The 26,652-nt window shown below is 63.4% G+C and overlaps 3 protein-coding genes across 15 annotated transcripts in view; 1 reads left to right on the forward strand and 2 right to left on the reverse strand.

Moving 5' to 3' along the window:
- CACNA1H (calcium voltage-gated channel subunit alpha1 H) overlaps positions 1–11,610 on the forward strand; it is a 72,591-nt gene extending 60,981 nt beyond the window's left edge. For 7 of the 11 annotated variants that reach the window (XM_054668618.2, XM_054668619.2, XM_054668620.2 and 4 more), the window contains 9 exons: positions 537–688; positions 4,775–4,884; positions 5,045–5,178; positions 5,327–5,397; positions 6,738–6,816; positions 7,725–7,846; positions 8,017–8,461; positions 8,779–8,939; positions 9,823–11,610. In XM_054668618.2, the coding sequence (XP_054524593.1) occupies positions 537–688; positions 4,775–4,884; positions 5,045–5,178; positions 5,327–5,397; positions 6,738–6,816; positions 7,725–7,846; positions 8,017–8,461; positions 8,779–8,939; positions 9,823–10,836 (2,288 nt within the window). In that variant the 3' untranslated portion in view covers positions 10,837–11,610. Of the gene's footprint in view, positions 1–536; positions 689–4,774; positions 4,885–5,044; positions 5,179–5,326; positions 5,402–6,737; positions 6,817–7,724; positions 7,847–8,016; positions 8,462–8,778; positions 8,940–9,822 lie in introns of all 11 variants that reach the window. The other 4 variants (XM_054668621.2, XM_054668623.2, XM_054668625.2 and 1 more) reach the window with 2 other exon arrangements.
- Positions 11,611–11,629: 19 nt separating this feature from the next.
- On the reverse strand, positions 11,630–13,605 carry TPSG1 (tryptase gamma 1). Its single transcript, XM_016929121.3, has 4 exons — positions 13,286–13,605; positions 12,515–12,780; positions 12,038–12,183; positions 11,630–11,938 (listed from the first exon to the last, which is right to left on the reverse strand). Exons 1-4 carry the CDS (start codon positions 13,603–13,605, stop codon positions 11,630–11,632), a joined length of 1,041 nt encoding a protein of 346 aa, XP_016784610.1.
- A 4,609-nt stretch (positions 13,606–18,214) lies between these two features.
- Positions 18,215–20,057, reverse strand: TPSB2 (tryptase beta 2). Of its 3 annotated transcripts, XM_016928487.3 has the most exons (6): positions 20,041–20,057; positions 19,770–19,830; positions 19,445–19,616; positions 19,070–19,335; positions 18,779–18,942; positions 18,215–18,693 (listed from the first exon to the last, which is right to left on the reverse strand). In XM_016928487.3, the coding sequence occupies exons 2-6, from the start codon at positions 19,828–19,830 to the stop codon at positions 18,529–18,531; spliced, it is 828 nt and encodes a 275-aa protein (XP_016783976.1). In that variant the 5' UTR covers positions 20,041–20,057; the 3' UTR covers positions 18,215–18,528.
- Positions 20,058–26,652: the final 6,595 nt, after the last annotated feature.

The raw sequence follows: 26,652 nt of genomic DNA on the forward strand, positions 1-26,652 counted from the left end.
AGTGAGGCCTTGTGGGCCCAGACCCAGAGATGGAGTGGGGCTGCCCTGCCCAGCCCTTCATCAGTGTCTCAGCCTGAGGCCAGGCAAGGAGTAGACCACAGAGGCCCAGCCACGTGCTGTGCCAACTTGGGAGCTCCAGGGGGGCGGGCCCTGCCAGGCACCCAGTTGGGATGTGGGGGAGCCATCTCAGCTTCATACCCACTCCTGGGGTCTGCCTGGGACGCGACCGCATTGCTGAGGAGGAGGTTAAGTCAGTGGCCTGCCCCGAAGGCCTGCTCCAGCCCAGGCCTCCTGGCCTAGCCAGCTCCCCAGGGAGCTGCATCTCACCTAGAACAGGGTCCTTTTCCTGAGAGAGTCCCCCTTCTCCAGTCTTATGTGAGCCCTGCCATGAGGCAGGGCCAGCCCCATCTTCACATGAGCCGTGGGCCCCCAACTTCTACCCTACACTTGGCCACCTAGGAGGAGAATGGGGTCTGCGGGAGCCAGGAGCGCCGGGCGGCCCTCCTGCCCGGCGCTCATGGCCACCCTCCCCGCAGAGGCCCAGCGCCGGCCCTACTATGCCGACTACTCGCCCACGCGCCGCTCCATTCACGCGCTGTGCACTAGCCACTATCTCGATCTCTTCATCACCTTCATCATCTGCGTCAACGTCATCACCATGTCCATGGAGCACTATAACCAACCCAAGGTGGGTGCGAGGGGGCCGCAAGGGGCCCAGGGGCTGGGGCACCCCCAGTGGGGCAGCCAACACAGTGGGCACAACCCTGCACCGGCGCTCCGCTGAGCCCTCGCTGGGGTTTGCGTGGGGATGTGGGGTTTTGTGTGAACACAGGTCTTTTAACGTTGATTGAAAATCCCCTCCCCCTGTCCTTGGGGCCCCTCCCCAGCCTGGCCGTGAGTGTCCCACCCAAGGAGGGGCTGGCGGGAGGTGACTGTCCCACCCAAGGAGGGGTTGGCGGGAGGTGACTGTCCCACCCGTGAGGAGGGGCTGGCGGGAGGTGACTGTCCCACCCAAGGAGGGGCTGGTGGGAGGTGAGTGTCCCACCCAAGGAGGGGCTGGCAGGAGGTGACTGTCCCACCCGTGAGGAGGGGCTGGCGGGACGTGAGCATCCGACCCATGGGGAGGGGCTGGCGGGAGGTGACTGTCCCACCCAAGGAGGGGCTGGCGGGAGGTGACTGTCCCACCCGTGAGGAGGGGCTGGCGGGAGGTGAGCGTCCCACCCGTGAGGAGGGGCTGGCGGGAGGTGAGTGTCCCACCCGTGAGGAGGGGCTGGCGGGAGGTGAGTGTCCCACCCAAGGAGGGGCTGGCGGGAGGTGACTGTCCCACCCGTGAGGAGGGGCTGGCGGGAGGTGAGCATCTGACCCATGGGGAGGGGCTGGCGGGAGGTGACTGTCCCACCCGTGAGGAGGGGCTGGCGGGAGGTGACTGTCCCACCCGTGAGGAGGGGCTGGCGGGAGGTGAGTGTCCCACCCAAGGAGGGGCTGGCGGGAGGTGACTGTCCCACCCAAGGAGGGGCTGGCGGGAGGTGACTGTCCCACCCGTGAGGAGGGGCTGGCGGGAGGTGACTGTCCCACCCAAGGAGGGGCTGGCGGGAGGTGACTGTCCCACCCAAGGAGGGGCTGGCGGGAGGTGACTGTCCCACCCGTGAGGAGGGGCTGGCGGGACGTGAGCATCCGACCCATGGGGAGGGGCTGGCGGGAGGTGACTGTCCCACCCAAGGAGGGGCTGGCGGGAGGTGACTGTCCCACCCAAGGAGGGGCTGGCGGGAGGTGACTGTCCCACCCAAGGAGGGGCTGGCGGGAGGTGAGTGTCCCACCCAAGGAGGGGCTGGTGGGAGGTGACTGTCCCACCCAAGGAGGGGCTGGTGGGAGGTGACTGTCCCACCCAAGGAGGGGCTGGCGGGAGGTGACTGTCCCACCCGTGAGGAGGGGCTGGCGGGAGGTGAGTGTCCCACCCAAGGAGGGGCTGGCGGGAGGTGACTGTCCCACCCAAGGAGGGGCTGGCGGGAGGTGAGTGTCCCACCCAAGGAGGGGCTGGCGGGAGGTGACTGTCCCACCCAAGGAGGGGCTGGCGGGAGGTGAGTGTCCCACCCGTGAGGAGGGGCTGGCGGGAGGTGAGTGTCCCACCCAAGGAGGGGCTGGCGGGAGGTGAGTGTCCCACCCAAGGAGGGGCTGGCGGGAGGTGAGTGTCCCACCCGTGAGGAGGGGCTGGCGGGAGGTGAGTGTCCCACCCAAGGAGGGGCTGGCGGGAGGTGAGTGTCCCACCCAAGGAGGGGCTGGCGGGAGGTGAGTGTCCCACCTGTGAGGAGGGGCTGGCGGGAGGTGAGTGTCCCACCCAAGGAGGGGCTGGCGGGAGGTGAGTGTCCCACCCAAGGAGGGGCTGGCGGGAGGTGAGTGTCCCACCCGTGAGGAGGGGCTGGCGGGAGGTGAGTGTCCCACCCAAGGAGGGGCTGGCGGGACGTGAGCATCCGACCCATGGGGAGGGGCTGGCGGGAGGTGACTGTCCCACCCGTGAGGAGGGGCTGGCGGGAGGTGACTGTCCCACCCGTGAGGAGGGGCTGGCGGGACGTGAGCATCCGACCCATGGGGAGGGGCTGGCGGGAGGTGACTGTCCCACCCAAGGAGGGGCTGGCGGGAGGTGAGTGTCCCACCCAAGGAGGGGCTGGCGGGAGGTGACTGTCCCACCCGTGAGGAGGGGCTGGCGGGAGGTGACTGTCCCACCCGTGAGGAGGGGCTGGCGGGAGGTGAGTGTCCCACCCGTGAGGAGGGGCTGGCGGGAGGTGAGTGTCCCACCCGTGAGGAGGGGCTGGCGGGACGTGAGCATCCGACCCATGGGGAGGGGCTGGCGGGAGGTGACTGTCCCACCCGTGAGGAGGGGCTGGCGGGAGGTGACTGTCCCACCCGTGAGGAGGGGCTGGCGGGACGTGAGCATCCGACCCATGGGGAGGGGCTGGCGGGAGGTGACTGTCCCACCCGTGAGGAGGGGCTGGCGGGAGGTGACTGTCCCACCCGTGGGGAGGGGCTGGCGGGAGGTGACTGTCCCACCCGTGAGGAGGGGCTGGCGGGAGGTGACTGTCCCACCCGTGAGGAGGGGCTGGCGGGAGGTGAGCATCCGACCCATGGGGAGGGGCTGGCGGGAGGTGAGCGTCCGACCCATGGGGAGGGGCTGGCGGGAGGTGACTGTCCCACCTGTGAGGAGGGGCTGGCGGGACGTGAGCATCCGACCCATGGGGAGGGGCTGGCGGGAGGTGACTGTCCCACCCGTGAGGAGGGGCTGGCGGGAGGTGACTGTCCCACCCGTGAGGAGGGGCTGGCGGGACGTGAGCATCCGACCCATGGGGAGGGGCTGGCGGGAGGTGACTGTCCCACCCGTGAGGAGGGGCTGGCGGGAGGTGACTGTCCCACCCGTGGGGAGGGGCTGGCGGGAGGTGACTGTCCCACCCGTGAGGAGGGGCTGGCGGGAGGTGACTGTCCCACCCGTGAGGAGGGGCTGGCGGGAGGTGAGCATCCGACCCATGGGGAGGGGCTGGCGGGAGGTGAGCGTCTGACCCATGGGGAGGGGCTGGCGGGAGGTGACTGTCCCACCCGTGAGGAGGGGCTGGCGGGAGGTGAGCATCCGACCCATGGGGAGGGGCTGGCGGGAGGTGAGCGTCCGACCCATGGGGAGGGGCTGGCGGGAGGTGACTGTCCCACCCGTGAGGAGGGGCTGGCGGGACGTGAGCATCCGACCCATGGGGAGGGGCTGGCGGGAGGTGACTGTCCCACCCGTGAGGAGGGGCTGGCGGGAGGTGACTGTCCCACCCGTGGGGAGGGGCTGGCGGGAGGTGACTGTCCCACCCGTGAGGAGGGGCTGGCGGGAGGTGACTGTCCCACCCGTGAGGAGGGGCTGGCGGGAGGTGAGCATCCGACCCATGGGGAGGGGCTGGCGGGAGGTGAGCGTCCGACCCATGGGGAGGGGCTGGCGGGAGGTGACTGTCCCACCTGTGAGGAGGGGCTGGCGGGACGTGAGCATCCGACCCATGGGGAGGGCGGGAGACAGGCAGGCCTGAGGTGGAGTTTTCCTTTATTCGGGTCCCCCTGCATCCTCTCCTTTCCTCAGTGGAAGGACTTCGTCTTCCCAGCCTTCTAGAAGGAGGTAGCCTCTGGGTAGCAGTAAGCTTTTGAGGCTGAACAGACTCAGCTCTATGGAAAGCGTTTTGTGTGGAGCCGAGGATGGCCGTGGCCAGAGGCCAGGAGCCTGGGCTGGGAGGGGCAGGATCTTCCCTCTCCGGAGGTTCGTCCTCAGAGGGTGAGGGGCTCCCAGGTCTATCTGGGCAGTACCTCCCAGCCCAGCCCAGGCTGCATACCGTCGGTGCTCAGAGTTGGGCCCTGTGAGCCCATGTCCCCATGTCCCCATGTCCCCGAGGTGCTCACGTCAGTAGAAGACAGGGTGGGAGGTCAGGACACTGCCATCGGGGCGCACAGATGGCTGCAGGGTGTGAAATGGGCTGGGGGCTCTGGGTGGCTTCCCGGAGACAGTGGCATTCAGCTGGTCTTGTGGATGCTGGGAGGGTACCTTTTATTTATTCACCTGATCAGACACTTACGGAGCACTTCCTGTATGCTGGGCTGGAGGAGGGCCGAAGAGGCTCCCGGTGCCCAGGGAGGAGCTACTGAGCTGACCTGGGAGCCTCCAGGGCCGGCCAGCGGGGGCACTCGGGCGTGCAGAGTGGGAACCAGGGGGAAGAGGGGTGGCCCCAGCCCCACCTCAGCCAGCCCGACCCTCCACCCCCAGTCGCTGGACGAGGCCCTCAAGTACTGCAACTACGTGTTCACCATCGTGTTTGTCTTCGAGGCTGCACTGAAGCTGGTAGCATTTGGGTTCCGTCGGTTCTTCAAGGACAGGTGTGTGTGGTGGGGCCGTCTTGGGTTTTGGGGGCCCCTCAGGGCTCTAGGGGCTGGGGGCAGGTGAGGCCGCAGGCTTTTCCACGGGGGTCTGCAGAAGCAATGCCGCTGAGCCGAGGCGGGGACCCCAGACGCGTGCGCTGAGCCTCCGGCCACACAGGTGGAACCAGCTGGACCTGGCCATCGTGCTGCTGTCACTCATGGGCATCACGCTGGAGGAGATAGAGATGAGCGCCGCGCTGCCCATCAACCCCACCATCATCCGCATCATGCGCGTGCTCCGCATAGCCCGTGGTAGGTGCCCGCGTGCCCGCCAGGTTCCCTCTGCGGGTGGAGGGTGGGGGGCTCAGCCTTGGGCGGGAGTGAGGGGCGGGGCGGCCAGGGTCCCCGAGCAGCAGGGAGGGTCCGCCCAGCCCCGCTGACGCTCAGCTCCCGGCCCTAGTGCTGAAGCTGCTGAAGATGGCCACAGGCATGCGCGCCCTGCTGGACACTGTGGTGCAAGCTCTCCCCCAGGTAGGTGGAGCCCGCGCCATCCTCAGCGCAGGCCCCCGGGAGACGGGGTTGCAGGGAGCGCCTCACCGTCCTCCTCTCCCCCTCACCCGTCTCTCTGGTCCCTCGGTTGTGTGGTGGCTGAAGCTGTGCCCCTGCTGTGTGCAGTGCATGGCTTGGCTGGGCTGGCAGAGGTGGATCCAGCCGCTGCCCTCTGGCCTCAATCCTCTGGGCAAGACTCATAACCGGGGCCACCTCCCCGGTGCACTTCCAGAGGCAGGGGCCGTGGAGAGCCAGAGGGATGCAGGCAGAGGGCAGCAGGTGGCCAAGGTGGGTGTGTGTGGGCACAGGAATACACCCAGGATGCAGGCGTCGGCTGCGGGCCCGGGGGCCCCCTCGGAGCCCACACAGGCCCAGCCTCCCTGCTTCCTGTGCCCCTGGCCCCTGCCCAGATCCTTTCTGTCCTCCAAAGCCAGGAGACCCAACGCGTTGTCCCGTCCGTAGCCTCCAGTCCACCTATCCAACCCCCGTGTGTCAGTCCATCCACCAGCCCAGCCATGTTCCCAGCCACCCCCCACCCCCACGGCTGCCTATGCACCCGGCACCTCCTCCTGTTCCCACCCATTTCCTGTCCCTGCGCCATCTGTCACTTGCCCCCTGCTTGTCTTCTGCGTCCCACCTCAGCTGTCCCCACTCACCCTGTCCTCAGCGGCGTGCCTAGCTTCGTCCAAGTAACACTCCTGAGGGCCAGGTACCACTCCACCAGATGCTCAGCTGTGCAGAGAAGGGGCGTGGCGTAGGGCAGGCCTGGCCAGCCTTGGAGGGTGCGCCGCCCAGCGGGGCAGTGTGTGCAAATGCTGGGGCTGGTGGGGTGGCTCACAAGAGAGCCGTGGCAGGGGAGGGGTGAGGCCCAGGCCCACCTGCCGGGACCCCTCAGTCAGCTGCGTGCTGGCCTGGGCCCCGCCATGGGATCTCTGAGGTAGCCGCTGAACAGGGTGGGCCAGAGCCTCCAGGAAGAGCATGCTAGGCCTTGGGGAACCTGCTGGGCAGAGTGTGGAGTGGCTCTGGGCCAGAGGCTGATGCTCAGGGGCACGGCAGAGGAAGAGAGAAGCCAGTGGGGGCCAGCACAGAGGGGTGGGCTCTGTCTACCTGGTGAGGTCATGGTGCCCCGAGAGGGGCATGGGGCTGAGGAACAGGGGTCCCCGCCCAGCTGTGGGAACTTGCTTCCGCTTGGCTCAGGCCGGGAGCACCTGGGAGAGGGTGGGCAGGTGGGGTCTGGTGGCCGAGGCGCCGAGTGCCCTGCAGGGTGGGCTGAGGCCTCCCCGCCCGCCCGTCTGACCCAGCTCTGCTTCTCTCTTGTGTAGGTGGGGAACCTGGGCCTTCTTTTCATGCTCCTGTTTTTTATCTATGCTGCGCTGGGAGTGGAGCTGTTCGGGAGGCTGGGTGAGTGGCCCCTGCGCCCTCCTCCTGGCACACACGGGGTCCTGACAGGCGCCCCTGTGCCCATCCACTCACACGCAGGCACATGCTTGCAAATAGCGTGGGGCCTGATCAGGGCCACACGCCTCCTGGGCGTCCTCACCCGGCCCTGCTTCCGGAGCCTTTTCTGCATGAGGCCGAGTCTCGTGTCGACGCAGAGGCATGTGCCCAGGCTTGTGACACGTGTGCGGACGTGCACACAGCAACACAGACACAGGGATGCCTGCCACACGTGAGGGGAAGCAAGAACACCTAGAGACGTGCACTCACAAACATCTGGAAACACACGCCATGCCCAACGTCACATGGTCCCAGGAGACACATGTTGGCTGTGTCCCCTTACCTGGTGGCCGTAGCCTCCTAAGGCCCCCACCCAGGCCTCAGCCTCGGCCCAGGCTGGGCGGGGCAGGTGGGGACCCTCCTTAGACGGCCCAGCCCTGCCCCTGCCGGGTTCCACTTCAGGCAGCCCAGTCCCTGCAGGGCCCTCCCCCGGGCCCTGTCCTGACGGTGGGTGTGACGTTGCCACAGTCCAGTGTCTGTCCACCAGTTATGCTTGATTTTAGTCAGCCGGCGCCTACTCATCCCCCGCCACGCGCAGTCACAGACACAGACAATAATGATTCTTCCATGGCAGCCGCCAGGCCTGATGAGCCCCAGCCAAGGTGTGGCAGCAGGGGCCTCAGCCCAGGGGCTCCGACCTCACACCCAGGGTCAGCCTCTGCCAGGCAGGTCGAACCGCCAGGGCCTCGTCATCCACATCCTCCGGGCTGACCCTGCCTCTGGGCTCCCCAAGGGGCATGTGGAGGCTGGGTGCATGTCCCGCCTCCACCCGGCGGGCGCGGCTGACCGGGCGGGGGTCTCCCTCCCCGCAGAGTGCAGTGAAGACAACCCCTGCGAGGGCCTGAGCAGGCACGCCACCTTCAGCAACTTCGGCATGGCCTTCCTCACGCTGTTCCGCGTGTCCACGGGGGACAACTGGAACGGGATCATGAAGGTACCCGCCGCGGCCGTGCCTCTGGCACCTGGCAGCCCCAGTGGTTTTTCAGGCTCTCCCAGGACCGGGTCGGATCCGTCCTTGGCAGGGCAGGGGGAAGGGGACGGCACTGCCAGGGCGGTGCCCGCAGGTGGGTGTGGACCCCGGCCCACAGCTGCCCCCCACCGCAGGACACGCTGCGCGAGTGCTCCCGTGAGGACAAGCACTGCCTGAGCTACCTGCCAGCCCTGTCGCCCGTCTACTTCGTGACCTTCGTGCTGGTGGCCCAGTTCGTGCTGGTGAACGTTGTGGTAGCCGTGCTCATGAAGCACCTGGAGGAGAGCAACAAGGAGGCACGGGAGGATGCGGAGCTGGACGCCGAGATCGAGCTGGAGATGGCGCAGGGCCCCGGGAGTGCACGCTGGGTGGACGCGGACAGGCCTCCCTTGCCCCAGGAGAGTCCGGGCGCCAGGGACGCCCCAAACCTCCTGGTTGCACGCAAGGTGTCCGTGTCCAGGATGCTCTCGCTGCCCAACGACAGCTACATGTTCAGGCCCGTGGTGCCTGCCTCGGCGCCTCACCCCCGCCCGCTGCAGGAGGTGGAGATGGAGACCTATGGGGCCGGCACCCCCTTGGGTATGGTAGCCAGCAGGAAGATATGGGCTGGGTGGGAAGCAGGACAGGGAGGAAGATGGGGGCAGGTGGGAGGGAGGATGGGTCAGGCCAGAGCAGGGCAAGAGGGAGGATGGGCGGGAAGGAGGATGGGGGCAGGCAGGAGGGAGGATGGAGGCCAGATTGAGGAGGCTGGGTCTGGGCAGGTGAGAGAGAGGATGGGTCGGGCTGGGGCTGGCCAGGAAGGAGGATGGTGGCAGGTTGGGGGAGGACGGGGGTGGGTGGCAGCTGGGCAGGAAGGCAGGGGCAGAGCTGCCAGCTTAGATTCTTCCCTGCCCCAGGCTCCGTTGCCTCTGTGCACTCTCCGCCCGCAGAGTCCTGTGCCTCCCTCCAGATCCCATTGGCTGTGTCGTCCCCAGCCAGGAGCGGCGAGCCCCTCCACGCCCTGTCCCCTCGGGGCACAGCCCGCTCCCCCAGTCTCAGCCGGCTGCTCTGCAGACAGGTAGGAGAAGCCGTTGCCTGCAGCAGAGGCTGGCGGGGATGGGGGGCTTGCAGGGATGCCTCGTCTCATCTGAAGGACCAGCAGACGAGGACAAGGCAGGAGGAGGGTGGCACTGGGTCCTTGGGGCTCTGAAGGTTTCTGCCTGCTGCTTGGTGGATCTCGGAGCATTGGGCCCAGGTGCGTCTTCAGGCCTGTGAGCCTGTGGCTACAGAGCTCTTGGCTACAGGGACCTGAGTCTTCTCCTTGGACCCAGAGCTTCAGGCCCCACTGTGGGCAGACAGCGGTTTCTCAGCCGCCATGGCGGGCAGACAGCAGTTTCTCAGGCCCCGTGGTGGGCAGACAGCAGTTTTCCAGGGCCCACGGCGGGCAGATGGCAGTTTCTCAGGCCCCATGTGGGCATGGGTCCCATGGTGGGCAGACAGCGGCTTTTTCAGTCCTGGCTTGTGTTCAGATGTCCCAGCCTTGCTCACCTGCAGCCTCAGCTCCTCTTCCTGCCCTTTCCTACCTCTTGCTGCCCAGTACAAGACGCCTGTACCGCACAGGAGCAGTTAGGAGAGTTCCATCCTGGGGGTGCCCAGCTGGGCTGCTGATGTCCAGGGGTGGGGAGGTGGCCTCAGCCTCAGCTCTGTGCCCCTGGGGGCTATGGCATCTCTGCCCACAGAGCAGCGGGTACAGGCTTTCCCCGGGAGCCTCACAGGTCAGGAGTGAGACTAGGACGTCCACACCAGTGGCTTCCAGCCCCATCTCGAGGGTCAGGAGCCACCCAGGGGACCTGCCCAGTTTGGCCTCTCCAGTACCTGGATGGTGAGGGGTCTCCGAGCCCTGGCCACTGATAGGGCTCTCTTAGGGCCCCGCCCCTCACTTTGACTCTACGCCCCCACAGGAGGCTGTGCACACCGATTCCTTGGAAGGGAAGATTGACAGCCCTAGGGACACCCTGGATCCTGCAGAGCCTGGCGAGAAAACCCCGGTGAGGCCGGTGACCCAGGGGGGCTCCCTGCAGTCCCCACCACGCTCCCCACGGCCCGCCAGCGTCCGCACTCGTAAGCATATCTTTGGACAGCGCTGCGTCTCCAGCCGGCCGGCGGCCCCAGGCGGAGAGGAGGCTGAGGCCTCGGACCCAGCCGACGAGGAGGTCAGCCACATCACCAGCTCCGCCTGCCCCTGGCAGCCCACAGCCGTGCCCCATGGCCCCGAAGCCTCTCCGGTGGCCAGCGGCGAGCGGGACCCGCGCAGGCTCTACAGCGTGGACGCTCAGGGCTTCCTGGACAAGCCGGGCCGGGCAGACGAGCAGTGGCAGCCCTCGGCGGAGCCGGGCAGCGGGGAGCCCGGGGAGGCGAAGGCCTGGGGCCCTGAGGCCGAGCCCGCTCTGGGTGCACGCAGAAAGAAGAAGATGAGCCCCCCCTGCATCTCAGTGGAACCCCCTGCGGAGGATGAGGGCTCCGCGCGGCCCCCCGCGGCAGAGGGCGGCAGCACCACACTGAGACGTAGGACCCCATCCTGTGAGGCCACCCCTCACAGGGACTCCCTGGAGCCCACAGAGGGCTCAGGCGCCGGGGGGGACCCTGCAGCCAAGGGGGAGCGCTGGGGCCAGGCCTCCTGCCGGGCCGAGCACCTGACCGTCCCCAGCTTTGCCTTTGAGCCGCTGGACCTCGGGGTCCCCAGTGGAGACCCTTTCTTGGACGGTAGCCACAGTGTGACCCCAGAATCCAGAGCTTCCTCTTCAGGGGCCATAGTGCCCCTGGAACCCCCAGAATCAGAGCCTCCCATGCCCGTCGGTGACCCCCCAGAGAAGAGGCGGGGGCTGTACCTCACAGTCCCCCAGTGTCCTCTGGAGAAACCAGGGTCCCCCTCAACCACCCCTGCCCCAGGGGGTGGTGCAGATGACCCGGTGTAGCTCCGGGCTTGGTGCCGCCCACGGCTTTGGCCCTGGGGTCTGGGGGCCCCGCTGGGGTGGAGGCCCAGGCAGAACCCTGCATGGACCCTGACTTGGGTCCCGTCGTGAGCAGAGAGGCCCGGGGAAGATGACGGCCCAGGCCCTGGTTCTCTGCCCGGCGAAGCGGGAGTAGCTGCCGGGCCCCGGGAGCCTCCATCAGTTCTGGTTCGGGCTTCTCCGAGTTTTGCTACCAGCCGAGGCTGTGCGGGCGACTGGGTCAGCCTCCCGTCAGGAGAGAAGCCGCGTCTGTGGGACGAAGACCGGGCACCCGCCAGAGAGGGGAAGGTACCAGGTTGCGTCCTTTCAGGCCCCGCGTTGTTACAGGACACTCGCTGGGGGCCCTGTGCCCTTGCCGGCGGCAGGGTGCAGCCACCGCGGCCCAATGTCACCTTCACTCACAGTCTGAGTTCTTGTCCGCCTGTCACGCCCTCACCACCCTCCCCTTCCAGCCACCACCCTTTCCGTTCCGCTCGGGCCTTCCCAGAAGCATCCTGTGACTCTGGGAGATGGTGACACCTCACTAAGGGGCCGACCCCATGGAGTAACGCGCCCGGCCTCGATGCGAATCAGGCCTCCCTACATCTGGGGGCGTTGGCCGCGAGATTCCCATTGACACCTTTGTTTCGTGTGCTTTTAAATTCAGGTTAAATGTTGCAATAATCTGATGCAGAAGACTCAGCTTTTCAAGGGAGAGGGAGGGGGCGGAGCGGAATAAATAGTAACTTATTTAAGAAACGCACTTGGATTCCTGCCATCAGTCAGGGGCGGGGAAGGGAGTACCATCCCCAGATGGGTGCAGCAGGCACTTGGCCAGCAGGACACAGGAGACTAGCAGAAGGAAGAGGCCGGGGAGGAAGAAGCCAGCCAGGAGGGGGAGCCTGGGGTACCCAGACTCTGAGCCCCCTGATGCTGTGATGTGGTGACGGATCCAGTTCACGTAGGCAGGGACACGAGTGTAGACTCCCGGCCTGTTGGGGCGGCCGCAGCCCTCACCCCAGCTCACAATGCCAGCCTGCACCCAGGCACCGTTCACCTGGCAGACCAGAGGCCCCCCGGAGTCGTCCTGAGGACAGAGAAGGCGAGCATTGGGAGCCGAGAAGATGGGGAGCCCCTCCCTGGGCTTCAGCCGCCCCCGTCCTCTGTCACGGCCTGGCAGGCTCACCTGGCAGGCATCCCCGGGGCCCCGGGCACACAGCATGTCGGGCTGAAGGATGCTGCCCCCGGGGCCAGGATAGTCCCGGCGGCAGGTCTCTGTGTCCACCACGGAGACTTCCACCTCCCGCAGGCTGTACGGGGGTGGCAGAGGCTCTGGGGTGGGGGGGAGCAGGCTTCAGGGAAGGTTGGGGCACCAGGCCCTGCACTGGGGGAATGGGAGACCTTGCCAGACACAAGTCCCATGCCACCGTGACCCTCGTCACGGCACGTGGGTTGTGAGCTGACGTTTGGCTGCTGCTTTGGATCCACACGACAGGCTTTGAAAAGGGACAGCCGATAGGGGCGGCCTTGGCTGGGTGTGGAAGCCACCAGGAGCAGGTGGAAGCCACCAGGAGCAGGTGGTAGCATCAGCGTCCCTCAAGCCAGCTCTCTTCCTGCCGCCCTTGCCTTCCTCCATCCCAGCATCCCCACGGGGGCTCCTCACCTCCCTCCCGCGTATAGCCCCAGCCGGTCACCCAGCACCGGATCCCAGGGCAGAAGTCATCCGAGGCCTCCGGGAGGCAGACGGGCAGGATCCGGCTGGAGAGGGTCACGGGGACACTGAGCTCCACCAGGGCGATGTCCCCGCTGGTCCCCGGCGGTCCTGAGGGCCTGGAGTGCAGGATGATCTGCCTCACGGTGGAGAAGTGGGGAGACAGAGTGATCTCCAGTTCCCCCAGGTGCACCTGGTAGTCGGATGAGTTCAGGGACCTGGGAGGGAAGGTGGGTGGGTGAGAGGGGCCGGCTGCGGAGGCTGGAGGTCAGCGTCGGCCCTGCCCAGACCCCACCCTGGCAGGCATCCGAAGCCCAGCTCTTCCCTCCTGGGCTTGGGACGCAGAAAGCCTGGGCAGTGGCTTCACCCTGCAGGGCCCAAGGACCACGGCAGCACCTTGGGGTTCCTGCCAGCCCCTGGAAAAGCCAGCAGCATGCCCGACACCAGCAGGGGCTGGTCAGGAGGCGGATTGCAAGCTCAGCTCCACGTGAAGAGACCACGGGGAGGGAAGGAGGGAGGGAGCTGTCCATCCCTAGAGGTGAGCAAAGAGCGGCAGAACCTCACAGAAGGTGGGCAACCAGCTCCTCCCTTTCCATTGGAAGGAAGCAGCCTCAGAGTTCCCAAGCCTCGGAGTGAGTCAAGACCAAGTGGAGGCCTCTGCGCTGGCGCATGCCCCACTGGGGCCTGGACGTTGAGACTGCCCCTGCCCACCCGGACACTCACCCGGAGAAGCAGTGGGCAGCTGTGAGCACCCACTGGGGGCTGAGCAGGGACCCGCCGCACACGTGCACTCTCCGCAGGCGGAGGCTGGCCTGCCATGGCCATGCGCCGGCCGGGGCAGCGTGACCCCCCACGATCCGGCCTCCTGCATCCGAAACCTGCGGCTGGCCACACCCTAAGTCGAAGGAGGAAGGGGTGCCTGGTGGGGATCCCAAGAAGCCCACTGCGCTTCCTCCAGGAAGCCTTCCCTGACCACACCTCCCTGCCTTCTTGTGGACTTTGCTCTTCAGCTCCCTCGTCTGCCAGACTCTCCCCAGAAGCATCGTGGGTGCAGCAGAAATGACGTCTCAGGAGCAGTGAGCGCGCCTGGGGCGCAGGTCGCCGTTTCTAAGCGCCATGCTCCACAAACTAACCAGGGCTCCCGGAGGCGGTGGAAAGGCTGCAGAGGGCCCCTAGGCGGCTAGAAAGGGGCTCAGAGAACGGTGGAGCCCCCAAGAAGGCCCAGGGTGCTGGGGGTGACTGCCTAGTGGGCCCCGGTTTTCCTTCAGGGGTGGTGGAGATATTTGAAGCTGGATAGAATTGTGGGGGGGTCACACAGCACTGTCCAAGGTGCTCAGGGCCTCTGAATTGGACGCTTGATAATGTAACGTTATCTTCTGTAAACTTCACCTCAGTAAGTTAAAAAGAAATTAAGAGGAAGTCAGCTGGAGACCCACTGGCCACATCTGGGGCCGCCTGAGCTGGATAATTGTGCTGGTGATGGAGTGTGGCCACTGAGCTGAATGGAAGGGAAGCTGGGATGTAGACAGACGGAGATGTTTATAGATAGGCAGCGGGTCTGGGGTGGGGCACCGGCTCTCCCACACGGCAAAGCCCCCAGCTGGTTCCAGGGCCACGGTGGGGACGCTGCGGGGAGGAAGTTCGAGGAGGGCCAGGTTGTTTCATGGCCTCAGAGCATCTCCCAAGGTACAGACTGACTGCAGTGGTGGTGGGGGAGACAGCCCTGCAGCAGGCCCCGGCCAGCCCCACTCAACCGAGAGATGCGAGCAGAAACCACGGCGACAAACTATGACCTCCCCGGGCCCCCAGTGGGACCCCAGGGAAGGAGAGGGTCACCGAGGCCCTCCTGCCAGGCCTTGCCTGCACCCTCCCCCACACCCCACACCTGTCAGAGACGTACCTGGCTGCAAAGCCCTGAGGGACACACCTGTGGGAAAGACGGAGGGCCCAGGATGGAGGGGGCTGCCAAGGAGAGGGGTGTGCGGGCTCCAGAGGCCCCTGCCAGGCCTCAGGGCGACACTGGGGTGGGGCCTGGTCCTGAGCAGAGGGGCCCGGCCTGGTGAGGCTGGGTCAGCTGCTGTCGCACTGGCCCAGGGCTGGGTGGGACGAGCCACAGGCCATAAACGGCAGCTGGAGGCCGGGAGCTTGGCCTCAGGCCTGGGCCTCCTCCCCACCCTCCAGGTCCTGCTCAGGGAAGAAATCACCAGTGTTCCAGGGCCTGGGACTCCTGGCACCCCCAACTCCCACCCGCACCCCCAACTCCCACCCGCATTGCCAACTCCCGCCCGCACTGCCAACTCCTGCACCCCCAACTCCCACCCGCACATCTCTCCAGCTTCTCCCCAGCACAGACAGCTGGGCCTCCAGCCAGGGGTGCAGTCTCTTCAGAGGAGACACGGGGCCCCACAGGGTGGGGACTCAGCATGTTTCTCCGTCTCAGACCAGCCCCCAGCTTCACCCCCATCAGGGGTCCAGGCAGGAAGCAGATGCCCCCCCATCCCCACACCCAGGCCAGGTCACCCACCGGGCACAGCCAGGAGCAGCAGGAGGCCACAGGCCCCAAGGGCCATGGTGTCTGCCCACTGTAGGGAGACGGAGGGCCAGCCTGACCCTTGGACCTGCTGGGCGTGGGGGGTAGGGGTGGCCACACACCTGCTGTCAGGCAGGGCGGGAGGACGGAGGAGGAGGCCGGAGCTCCACAGATGGCCCCACCTGTTCCTTCTGCACATCAGAGGACGGTCGTCACGTCCATTTATCCCTGTGTGGACGCCACAGCCCTGGCACCAAGTGGCCGGCTCAGTCAAGGGCAAGCGGGGAAGGACAGAAGGCAAAAGCACTTCTCACCCGGTCTCTGCTCCGGGGCCAGGGCTGAGGGAGGGGTGAGTGTTCCTCTGAGTGCTGCCCCCTCCAAAAATTCCTCCCTGGTTCCCTCGGGGCACACCACCCCCTCTCCTTCATCCTCTGGGAGCCCAGTCCTGGGGGTTCTTCAGGAGGGTCCCAACTCAAGGCCCAGCAGCCCTTTGGAGACAGCTCAGGCCCTCGTGACAACCACCCTTTGAGAAGTCCCTGTCCCCACATCCGGCAGCAAGTCCTGTGGTCGTGTGGCAGATCAGATGGGCACCGCTTCACGGCCCAGCCTGGGTTGGCCCTTCCTAACCGTCCTGGCTGCCCCAGCCTGATGACTCAGCTGATTAGGGGCCCTGGGCAGCGCCCGGGACTTTCCTGCCACCCTCCCCAGATCCAAATCACAGGCCAGGCTGGAGGGTCCGGCTGAGACCCTCTAGGTCAGGGATCCCTTCTTTGATGTGGGGAAACTGAGGCACTGGTGGGGGGGAGTTGCCTGACCACCCACCAGGATGTGGCCTCCCGGGCACGGACGTGGCCACCTGCACGCCAGCACGTGGGGTAGCCAAGGCTCAGAACTGGAGGTTCAGTGTTTTTCCTGGTGACCAATAAGGACAACACCAGCATGCGGGGCCAGCAGTGCACCCACGGCCGGGCACCCTCCTCCCTCATGGCAGCCGCACACCTGGAGGGGGCGCCTCAGGGGAGGCAGGACAGTCCCACCCCACATAAGGGAGCGGGGTCTGAGCCACAAGTCTCCGGCCCAGGGTGCCCCTAACAGGGCGATGTCACCAGTGGGGAGGGAGCCTGAGGGGCAGGGTCTTCATGGAACCAGGTCCTCTAGTCCTGACCTCTAGGGCTGTCCCCAGGTCCCCACAGGCGGGGACTTCAGGGCCCTCACCTGTCCCAACTCAATTCACCTGCAGCACTGGGGACCCCGTCTTTCTGCCTGTGCCCCAGCACGCCACTCCCCGCAGAGTGCTCCACACGACCCAGATTGCAGGCCTGCTGGGGAGGAAGAAGCTCCAGGCACCATCCCCTGAGCCCCAGCAGTCCTGTGACATGGCGCCGTTCCCCCGACCATTGGAAAGGAGAGCCAACTGAGGAACGAGGAGGGGGGCCTGGCCCTGGTGGTTGCCCCCAGCTTGGTGGGGTCTCCTGCTGTCCAGGACCCTGGGAGACCTGGGATTGCTTCTGTCTGCGGTGGCCTGGCCACCTGGGTGCTGTCCCCTCGGTGGGAACCCTGTCCCCCCCACTCGCCCTCCACGTCACACCCCCCTGTGACGGGAAACCAGGGCCTCCTGCCGGCAGCCACGTGGGTGACCTTGGAGCAGGTGCCCCCGTCCCAGTCAAAATGCAGGTGGCTGCAGCCCTGGCCAGCAGCCTGCCTGCCACATCCTGAGAGACCCTTCCTGCTGAAGCTGACGCTCACATCTGCCAGTGTCACTGGTCTGAGCTTCACTGAGCTTTCCAGGGATCTTAGATCTAATTTGGGAAGCTCTGGGGCTGGAGCCCGCCCTCCCCCTCCACCCAGTGACCGGCCCCTGCTGTCCACCTTTCCTTACACCGGCAGCCCTGTCCTGAGGGGCCGTCTTGCTTCCCTTGGGGGTCTCATCCCTCCGACTCCCACCCCGCAAAACCTCCAGTGGGCGTGTGGAAGTGCTTCTAGGGGCTCAGTGTTCTCTGGGGGTCACCCCGCGCTGTCTCTGTGATCCCTAGAAGGTGGGATGGGCCAGAGGGAGGAAGGAGGGCCTGAGTTCCAGGTGCATCTTCATAGACAAGACGCTGGGCCTGCAGAACAGGAGCCGAGGGATGGGCCCTCCAGGGGCTGCAGAGGCAGAGGTCACGTGGGGCTGGAGAGGGCACTGGGAGTCGAGTGCACCCCTTGTGAGGACAGAGGTCATTTGCAGAGATTCGGGAGACTAAATGCACATCTCTGCATCTGACAGTTGGAAGGAAAGAGTGAATGTTTCTTTAGAGAGTTGTTTTCAACCAGAACAGCCCCACATTTCATTCCTGAGTGTAATCATGTTCAAATATAAAATGCAAACAAGAGCCCGGGATAAAATGCAACACTCGCCGGACGCAGAGGGCTCACCTATTGATGTAGAGAAAGACCTCAAAATGAATTTGAAAATCTCAAACTCAGGCCGGGTGCGGTGGCTCACGCCTGTCATCCCAGCACTTTGGGAGGCCGAGGCAGGCGGATCACTTGAGGTCAGGAGTTCGAGACCAGACTGGCCAACATGGCGAAACCCTCTCTCTACTAAAAATACAAAAATTAACCGGGCGTGGCGGCTCACTCCTGTGGCCCAGCTATATGGGAGGCCAAGATGGGAGGATCGCTTGAGCCCAGGAGTTAAGGCTGCAGTGAGCCCTGATCACACCACTGCACTTCAGCCTGGATGACACAGCGAGATCCCGTCTCAAAGCAAACAACTAGGCAAAGCACAAGCAGTGGACCGAGGGGCGGGGAGAAGAGCTCGTGGGAAGCGTGGGGTAGGGGTTCGTGACGGGCAGCCCTGGGGCTCCCGGCGACCATTATCTGTCTTGACCCGGTTGCAGGGACCTGGCTGTCCTTTAGAATCAGCTGAGTTGCCCAAGTGGCTCTGTGTGACCCGAATGCTGGATGCATCGTGTGGGGAGAAGCCAGCCCCGGGGACCAGGGCTGCCCAGGAGGCCCCGTCCCACGGTGACTGGCTGTGCCTTGAGGACTAGGACCTCGCACTGTGGCAGGTGTCCTCAGCACACCGGGACCCCTTCTCTCCCAGTGACATCCACAACCAGAAACACAGCGATGCACACCAGTGATTTCCATGCACTTTAATGAGGTCCAGCACTCAGGAGGATTAGCGCCCACCACCAGCTATCTGGGCAGGGGAGGGCCGGAGGGCCCGGTGCAGGCGTCAGGCTTAGGACAGGGAAGGGGGCTCAGGATGGGGAAGGGTCCTCAGGACAGGGGAAGGGGCTCAGAAGAGAGCAGGGGGCTTAGGACAGGAAGGAGCACTCAGGACGGGGCAGGGAAGGTGTGGGGGGCAGTCGCCACCTGGGTAGGAAGCAGTGGTGTTTTGGACAGCAGGGGCTGGTCCTCCAGTGACCCAGGTGGCCAACCCAGGCCTGACTCAGGGCTTTTTGGGGACATAGTGGTGGATCCAGTCCAAGTAGTAGGTGACACGGGTGTAGATGCCAGGCCGGTTGGGCTGGGCACAGCCCTCGCCCCAGCTGACCACGCCCGCCTGCAGCCAGGTGCCATTCACCTTGCACACCAGGGGTCCTCCGGAGTCGCCCTGGGAAGGTCAGAGGTCAGCGCTCGCCGAACAGGCCTGGGAGTGGGGGTTGGGGTGCGGGGGGCGGGGGACACGCGGGTCCCACCTGGCAGGAGTCCCTCCGGGTGTTCCCGGCACACAGCATGTCGTCACGGACGATGCGGACGTTGTCTCCCGTGTAGGCGCCAAGGTGGTATTTTGCGTCACAAATGTGGTTTTCCATTATGGGGACCTTCACCTGCTTCAGGGGAAATGGCGGTGGGAGGCTCTCTGCAGGCGGGGAAGACGGTGCAGCCTCAGGAGGGGGCCGGGCAACCACCACCCGGAGCCCAGAGGGAGCCCAGGGGCTGGGCTGTGGCTAAGACCCTGGCCCCACCTCCACTGTCCCCAGACCCACCATCATTGTCCACATCGCCCCAGCCAGTAACCCAGCATGGCATCCCCGGGGGGAAGGTCTCCGAGGCAGGGGGCAGGGTGACCGTGTGGACGCGGCTGGAGATGTTCACGGGCTCCTCCAGCTCCAGCAGGGCGATATCCGCTCCGATCTGGGCGGTGTAGAACTGTGGGTGCACGATGATCCTGCTGACCGGCAGCAGCTGGTCCTGGTAGTAGAGGTGCTGCTCCCGCAGTTGCACCCTGAGGGCGGCCAGATCCTTGAAGTCCCTGGGCAGCAGAGGATCCCACTCAGGGCCCTGGGCAGCCCCCAGGAGCACCCGGGAGCCAGGGCTCACATCCAGCCCTTGCCCACCCCTCCAGGCCCCAGGAGACTCACGGTCCCACGCAGTGCGCTGCAGTCAGCACCCACTGGGGGTGGATGAGGGAGCCCCCGCAGAAGTGCATCCAGTATTTGCCGCGGACTCTCAGGCTCACCTGCCAGGGCCACTTGCTCCTGGGGGCCTCCTGCCCGCCGACGATACCCGCTCGCTGCAGGGCCTGGCCTGGGGCTGGGGCAGGAACCAGGTCAGGACCTGGAAGCAGCCCCACGCCTGGGCCCAGCCCTTCCCTGTGTGGGGGCCAGCCCGGCCTCCCCAGAACCCACCCAGGCCCTGGCCTGTGGAATGTGGTGAGGGGCAGGGTGGACCCCGGCTGGGACTCACCAGGGGCCGCGTAGGCCGGGCTCGCCAGGACGGGCAGCGCCACCAGCAGCAGGCTCAGCATCTGGGGAGCAAGGAGGAGCATCGTGGGCCTGGCCGGGCCTCACAGGGCAGGGCTGGGGGCTACAGATTGTGGGGTGAAGAATGGAGCTGGGATGGGGGGACTGGGGTGGGTCCGGGCCTGCAGGCCTGGGTCTTGGTGCTCTGAGTCTGAGGCTGGGCCACTCTGCTCCAGGTGACGCTGATGTCAGGGTCTCTGAGAGTGGGGACTTACCCTGGCCGCTCCCTTTTCCTTCTACCCAGCAGGCTCTCCCCTCCCCATTTATCCTTCCAGATCAGGAGGGGGCGGAGGAGGGGCGCTGGGTCCTCCCATCCAGACTCGGAGGAAGTGGATGACTCAGACCCAGGGCCCCCGTGTAACACGTGCCCCCGCCAGCCCGATGCCCTCTGTGTGTGGGGCTGCCAGGCAGGCCCCGCTGAGGGCTGAGCACTGGAGACTCGCAGCTCCACGTGTCAGCTGGTGGATCCCAGCACCAGAACGCACCACCTTCCCGCTGGTGGAATCTGCTCCTGCCCCTGTCTCGGTGCCAGGAGGCCTTCAGGCATAGCTGCACCCAGGTGGCCTGGCTGCCCCAGGCTACAAGACCCGTCGCTCCTGAAACCTGTTTCCCCAAGAGGGACACGGGGCGAGGAACTCATGTCCATGGGCCACCCTCCAAGAGACGGGAAGGTGCCCACGGGGTGGGGACATGACGGGTGACACCCCTCCTACGGACTCCGAATCCACGGGGGTGGGGCCAGCCCTCCTCGACTCACTTGGTGGGGGCTCACATGAGACCCCTTTGTCAGATGGGGAAACAGCCTTGAGAGGGGACAGCACCAAGTGTCCTCAGCCAGGAAGGGGCCCTGCTCCCCACCCGCCGTATGAGACCCAAGTTCTCCTACGAGTCCTCAATGTCCACCTCTGGGGCTGCCCATGCAGGTCCCCTGGTCTGCAGGTGCCTCCTTATCATGGGATCTGAGCTTCATCCGCAGAGGGAAGAGCAGACAGGAGTGCAGGTGCAACCACAGGAGGCCCAGCGCAGCTCCCCATGAACTCACCCCCAGCCCCAGCCCAGCTCCCCATGGACTCATCCCCAGCCACAGCCCAGCTCCCCATGGACTCACCCCCAGCCCCAGCCCAGCTCCCCATGGACTCACCCCCAGCCCCAGCCCAGCTCCCCATGGACTCACCCCCAGCCCCAGCCCAGCTCCCCATGGACTCACCCCCAGCCCCAGCCCCAGCTTCCCATGGACTAGTCCCAGCCCCAGCCCCAGCTCCCCATGGACTAGTCCCAGCCACAGCCCCAGCTCCCCATGCTCTCACCTCCGGCCCCAGCTCCCTGTGGACTTGCCCCCGGCCCCAGCTCCCTGTGCTCTCCATCCTATTCAGCGCTGACACTGTCCCTGCAGGTCTGTCCAACCCACCTCCCGACTCCCCTGGGCCTGTTGGTCACTGGGGCCTCCAGCCCACCTCCTCCCCTTCTGAGCCCCAGGACCCCCTGCCTGCCCCCCGACCCCCAACACAGGGCCACTCCAGGGCTCCTCCTGCCCCCACCCTGCCTGGGACCAGCCTGGTTTGGGGCTGACTCTGCACAGCGGGGCCATATCCATCTGGACTCCTTCCGGGCTGCATCCCCCGGGGGACAGGCAGGGGTGGCCCAGACCGCTCCTGCTCATGACCCTGCTTCTCTTCCATTCTCTGGACAAACTCCCCAGAGGCCTCCACCTGCCCCGTCCTGGTTCCATGAATGAGGCCCACAAGATGGGACCTTCAGGAGCCCAGGAGGTGAGGGGATGGGGTGACGGGGGACACCAGGGATGAGGGTGTGGCAGGGACACGGGAGACACCAGGGCTGACGGTGAAGAAGAGACTCAGGGGACACCAGGGCTGGGAGAACCCAGGGACACACGGGGACACCAGGGCTGTGGTGTGCAGAGGGCTCTGGGACCCCCGAGTCAGGGGCTCTGGGGCCGCTCCTCCTAGGAATGCTCCGATTGGGTCAGGCCTGGGAGGCGGACCCATCAGCACCATGGGGATGCGAGTGCTTTGAATGGCTCACACTGGGCCAATCAGGGCGCGTCCTGGGCACCCTGCCCCGATCCCCGGCCGCTCACCTGAGGCTGCTGCAGGGCTGGGGTCCCAGGCCATTGACAGACATTGGGCAAGAGGCCACGTGGGGCAGTGTCCCCGAGAGAAGGGTGGGCAGCCGGGTGAGACGACAGTGGCCGCGTCCAGACTCACGGCAGCGATGGGAAACTCAGCCCCAGGAGCTTGCTGGGCTGGGGAGACGGACACTGGCGTGTGCAGAGGCCCAGGCAGCCATGACTCACGAGGCAGAGAACTGCACGGAGAGCTCCGGGCATCCGCAGGGGGTTCCCCCCGGTGTCCTCGGCCGAGTGCCGGAGATGCAGAGAGACGTGGGAGCCGCGTCGGAAACAAGAACCACCAGATGAGAGGGGCGGAGAGTCCTCGGAAGGGTATGGAAGGGTACTAGGGGAGAAAATTATCCCGAAACCAAAGGCTTCTCTGGACCCCCCCTCACAAAGCTGAAAAGCAAAGCGCAGACGGATCCAAATGATGGCAAGTGACTTAACTGCCTGTGAGAACACATCTCAAAATGATGTCAAGGAATATAACACAACCCAGCACGCAACAAAACACTCCAGACAGTATTCACGAGATCCGGGGGCTAGTCAAAAACGAGCAGGTGGCCGGGCGCAGTGGCTCACGCCTGTCATCCCAGCACTGTGGGAGGCCGAGGTGGCAGATCGTGAGATCAGGAGAACGAGACCAGCCTGGCCCACATGGTGAAACCCCGTCTCTACTAAAAATATAAAAATTAGCTGGGCGTGGTGGCACGTGCCTGTAATCCCAGCTACTCGGGAGGCTGAGGCAGGAGAATCGCTTGAACCAGGGAGTCAGAGGTTGCAGTGAGCCGAGATCGTGCCACTGCACTCCAGTCTGGCGACAAAGCAATACCGTGTCTAAAAAAAAAAAAAAAGAAAAAAAGAAAAAGCAGGCATGAAAAAGGATGACCTCCCAATAAAAAAAATCAATCATGTTCGGGCGTGGTGGCCCACGCCTGTAATCCCAGCACTTTGGGAGGCCAAGGCGGGTGGATCACCTGAGGTCAGGAGTTCGAGACCACCCTGGCTAACACAGTGAAACCCTGTCTCTACTAAAAATACAAAAAATTAGCCGGGCGTGGTGGCAGGCACCTGTAATCCCAGCTACTCGGGAGGCTGAGGCAGGAGAATGGCGTGAACCCGGGAGGCGGAGCTTGGCGTGAGCCGAGATGCCGCCGCTGCACTCCAGCCTGGGCAATGAAGGAGACTCCGTCTCAAAAAAAGAAAAAAAGAAATGTGAAAGGAAGTTCTGCAGGAAGAAGATGATAAGAGATGAAAATCTAGACCTAGACTAAGGGAAGATACGCTCTGGAAATGGAAACAGCTGTGACTGTGTAAGACAGTTTTCTCTCTCAAAAAATATTTGAAAGAGAATTGGCAGTTTGAAGCAACAACAGCAAAGCGAGTGCAGGTATCGTGTGGTTTATGGAATACACAAGGGTGCGGCGTGTGCTACAGTAACAGAAGGATCCGGGGAGACTAAAAGCAGGCTGTTGCAAGGTGAAATTGCACGTGAAGTTGTGTGGTGTTTTGGAATTAATGCACTTTATTTTTTAGAGCAGTTTTAAGTTTACAGACAACTGGGCAGATAGTACAGATCGTATCCCCCCCAACACACACATCCCCCCACACAGTTTCCTGTTATGAACATTTTGCATTACTGTGGGTGCATTGTTACAGCTGATGAACAATATTGATACATTATTACTAACGAACTCCCACAGTTTACATGAGGGTTCACTCTGTTGTACATTCTGTGGATCGTGGCAAGTGCACAAGTCATGTGTCCACCATTACCGTATTATGCGGAATACATCCCCTGCCCTCAAAATCTCGTGCTCCACTGCCTCTCCCTCTCCCCATCCCCTGGAAACCACGGATATTTTCATTGTCTCTGAAGTTTTGACTTATCCACTATCAACGATACACTATTAACTTTTTCCGACTGGCTTCTTTCACTGAGTAGTAGGCAGTTATGGCCCCTGTATGTCTTTTCAAGGCTTGATAGCTCCTTGCTTTTATTTATTTATTTATTTATTTTGAGACAGAGTCTCGCTCTGTCTCCCAGGCTGGAGTGCAGTGGTGCGATCTCGGCTCACTGCAAGCTGCGCCTCCTGGATTCACGCCATTCTCCTGCCTCAGCCTCTGAGTAGCTGGGACTACAGGCACCTGCCACCATGCCCGGCTGTTTTTTGTTTTTTTTTTAGAGATGGGGTTTCACTGTGTTATCCAGGATGGTCTCAATCTCCTGACCACATGGTCCGCCCGCCTCAGCCTCCTAAAGTGCTGGGATTACAGGCATGAGACACCGCACCCGGCCAGCTCATTGCTTTTTGTCTCTGAATGATAGTCCATTGTCTGGATGTACCACAGTTGTTCTACCCATTCACCTTTTGAAGGACATTTTGGCTCCTTCAACTTTTTGGCAATTATGGGTAAAGATGCTATCAACATTACGTGCAGGTTTTTGTGTGGGCATAAGTTTTCAACTCCTTGGGTAAATATATACCTAGGAGCACAATTGCTAGATCATATTGTAAGAATATGTTTAGCTTTGTAAGAAACTGCCAAACTGTCTTCCAAAGTGGCTGCGCTGTTCTGCCTTCTCATCAGCAGTGGATGAGAGTTCCTGTTGCTCCACCTCCTTGTCAGCACTTGGTATTGTCTGTCTTGGGGACTTTAGTCATCCTAACGGGTGTGTAGTGGTATCTCATTGTTATTTTAATTTAATTAATAACGTTTGATGCTGAGCATCTTTTCAGGTGCTTATTTGACATCTCTGTATCTTCTTTGGTGAAGTGTCTGTTCAGATCTTTTGCCCACTTTTTTGTTCTTTTTAATTCTTTCAATCTCTTTGTTAGATTTATCTGAAGCCCACTTTTTAATTGTGTTGCTTGTTTTCTTTTTCCTTTTTTTTTTTTTTTTTTTTTGAGACAGAGTCCCACTCTGTCACCAGGCTGGAGTGCAGTGGCGTGAGCTTGGCTCACCACAACCTCCGACTCCCTGGTTCAGGTGATTCTCTTGCCTCAGCCTCCCAAGTAGCTGGGATAACAGGCGTGTGTCACCACACCCAGCTAATTTTTATATTTTTAGTAGAGACGGGGTTTCACCATGTGGGCCAGGATGGTCTCGATCTCCTGACCTCGTGATCCGCCCACCCTGGCCTCCCACAGTGCTGGGATGACAGGTGTGAGCCACCACACCCGGCCGGGTTGCTTGTGCTGGGATGACAGGTGTGACTCCCTGCCCGGCCGGGTTGCTTGTTCTATTTAATGTTGACTTTAAGGGTTCTTGGTATATTTTGGATAATCATCCTTTATCAGATATGAGTTTTGCAGAGATATTCTCCCAGTCTGTGGCTTGTCTTTTCATTCTCTTAACAATGTCTCTTGTAAAGCAGAGTTTTAAAAAAAATTTTTTTTGAGATGGGATCTTGCTCTGTTGCCCAGTCTGGAATGCAGGGGTGCAATCCTAGCTCGCTGAAGCTTCAACCTCCCAGGCTCAAGTGATCCTCCCACCTCAGCCTCCCGAGTAGCCACCGGTCTGTCCGGTTTGGGGGCAGTGCTTTGTCCCGTGAGCTCGGTTCTCAGAAGGCTGTTCAGCTGCGTTTCAGTTGGCCCAGCGTTTCCGATGTGGTTGTGAGGTTGGCTTCCAGTCCCTTTGTATGTCCGAGTGGGAACTGAATGTATAGATATATTTTTTTATTGAGAGCAAATTAAATAAACAGAATGCACAGACCTGAAATGTCCAGTCCAGTGAATTGTGATGATTGCCAAACCTGTGTAACCATGGCCCAAAGCAAGACGTATCACCCTAGGGTGTCTACTCCCCGCCCCTTCAGGCAGGTGACCGAGAGGTGAGGAAACCTCTAGGGTGATGAAAATGGCCCGTGTTCCTGTCTCTCCACCTACGTAGGGCTTTGAAATCTCCTCCCAGCAATGTTGGTACTTTTTGGTGTAGAGATCTTGCATGCCTTCCCTTAAATGTATTCCTGGTGTTTGATTTTTTTATTCTGTAGCAAAGGGTATGGATGTTCGCGTTTATCGTCCAATATTCATGGCTGGCATTTAGAAACACAGTACTACTTTTGCATATTGCTTTTGTATGTCACAGCCCTGCTAAGTCCATTACTCCAGGGTCCATTATTCCTGGATTTTCTAGGCAGCGATCACCGACTTTTCTCTCCCTCCGGAGCGCTGCACTTCCCTGCGTCTCCAGCAGAGGGGGCCCCTGACCATGCAAAGCGGAGCCCGGGCGCGGCCGAGGCAGGCGCTGGGAGGAAGCCGGGGCGTTTGCGGGAGGGCGGTGCGGGGGCGGGGAGGGGGCAGGGCAGGTGCGGGGAGGGGAGAGGAAGGGGCGGAGAGGAGTCAGCTGCCCCGCCCAGCCCACCTGCCCGCTGGGTCGGGTCTCAGAGCCCTGGAGCTTCCAGGGCTGGGATAGGCCTTGCGTGTGACCGTAGCAGGTAACGGCGCCCTCTCTGCCTCAGTTTCCCCACGGGGAGAAGAGGCTGCACTGGGGTGCGAGCCGGGGCTGTGCAGGCCTGGAGCGGGGTCTGCCTCCAGGCCTAGGCTGTGGCCATCGCCCTCCACTCCTCTGGGAGGAGGGAGCTGGAGGGGCTCATGCAGGTCAGGGGCCAAGGGTCAGAGGTCGGGGGAGGAAGAGCCACTGCGGCTGGCCCAGAGGTCACTTAGCCACCAGATGCAGGAGACAGCCAAGA

Source organism: Pan troglodytes, chromosome 18 (assembly GCF_028858775.2).
Source record: "Pan troglodytes isolate AG18354 chromosome 18, NHGRI_mPanTro3-v2.0_pri, whole genome shotgun sequence".
NCBI classification, from domain to species: Eukaryota; Metazoa; Chordata; class Mammalia; order Primates; family Hominidae; genus Pan; species Pan troglodytes.

Coding starts and splice junctions, on each gene's coding strand:
- TPSG1 (XM_016929121.3), bottom strand. CDS start 13,605: ATGCTTCTGGGGAGAGTCTGGCAGACGAGGGAGCTGAAGAGCAAAGTC. Junction 12,184..12,514: donor GGGCTATACGCGGGAGGGAG/GTGAGGAGCCCC, acceptor CCCCCACCCCAG/AGCCTCTGCCACCCCCGTAC. Junction 11,939..12,037: donor GCCCCGGGGATGCCTGCCAG/GTGAGCCTGCCA, acceptor CTCTGTCCTCAG/GACGACTCCGGGGGGCCTCT.
- TPSB2 (XM_016928487.3), bottom strand. CDS start 19,830: ATGCTGAGCCTGCTGCTGGTGGCGCTGCCCGTCCTGGCGAGCCCGGCC. Junction 19,617..19,769: donor CCCGGCCTACGCGGCCCCTG/GTGAGTCCCAGC, acceptor TTCCTGCCCCAG/CCCCAGGCCAGGCCCTGCAG. Junction 19,336..19,444: donor GCAGCGCACTGCGTGGGACC/GTGAGTCTCCTG, acceptor TCTGCTGCCCAG/GGACTTCAAGGATCTGGCCG.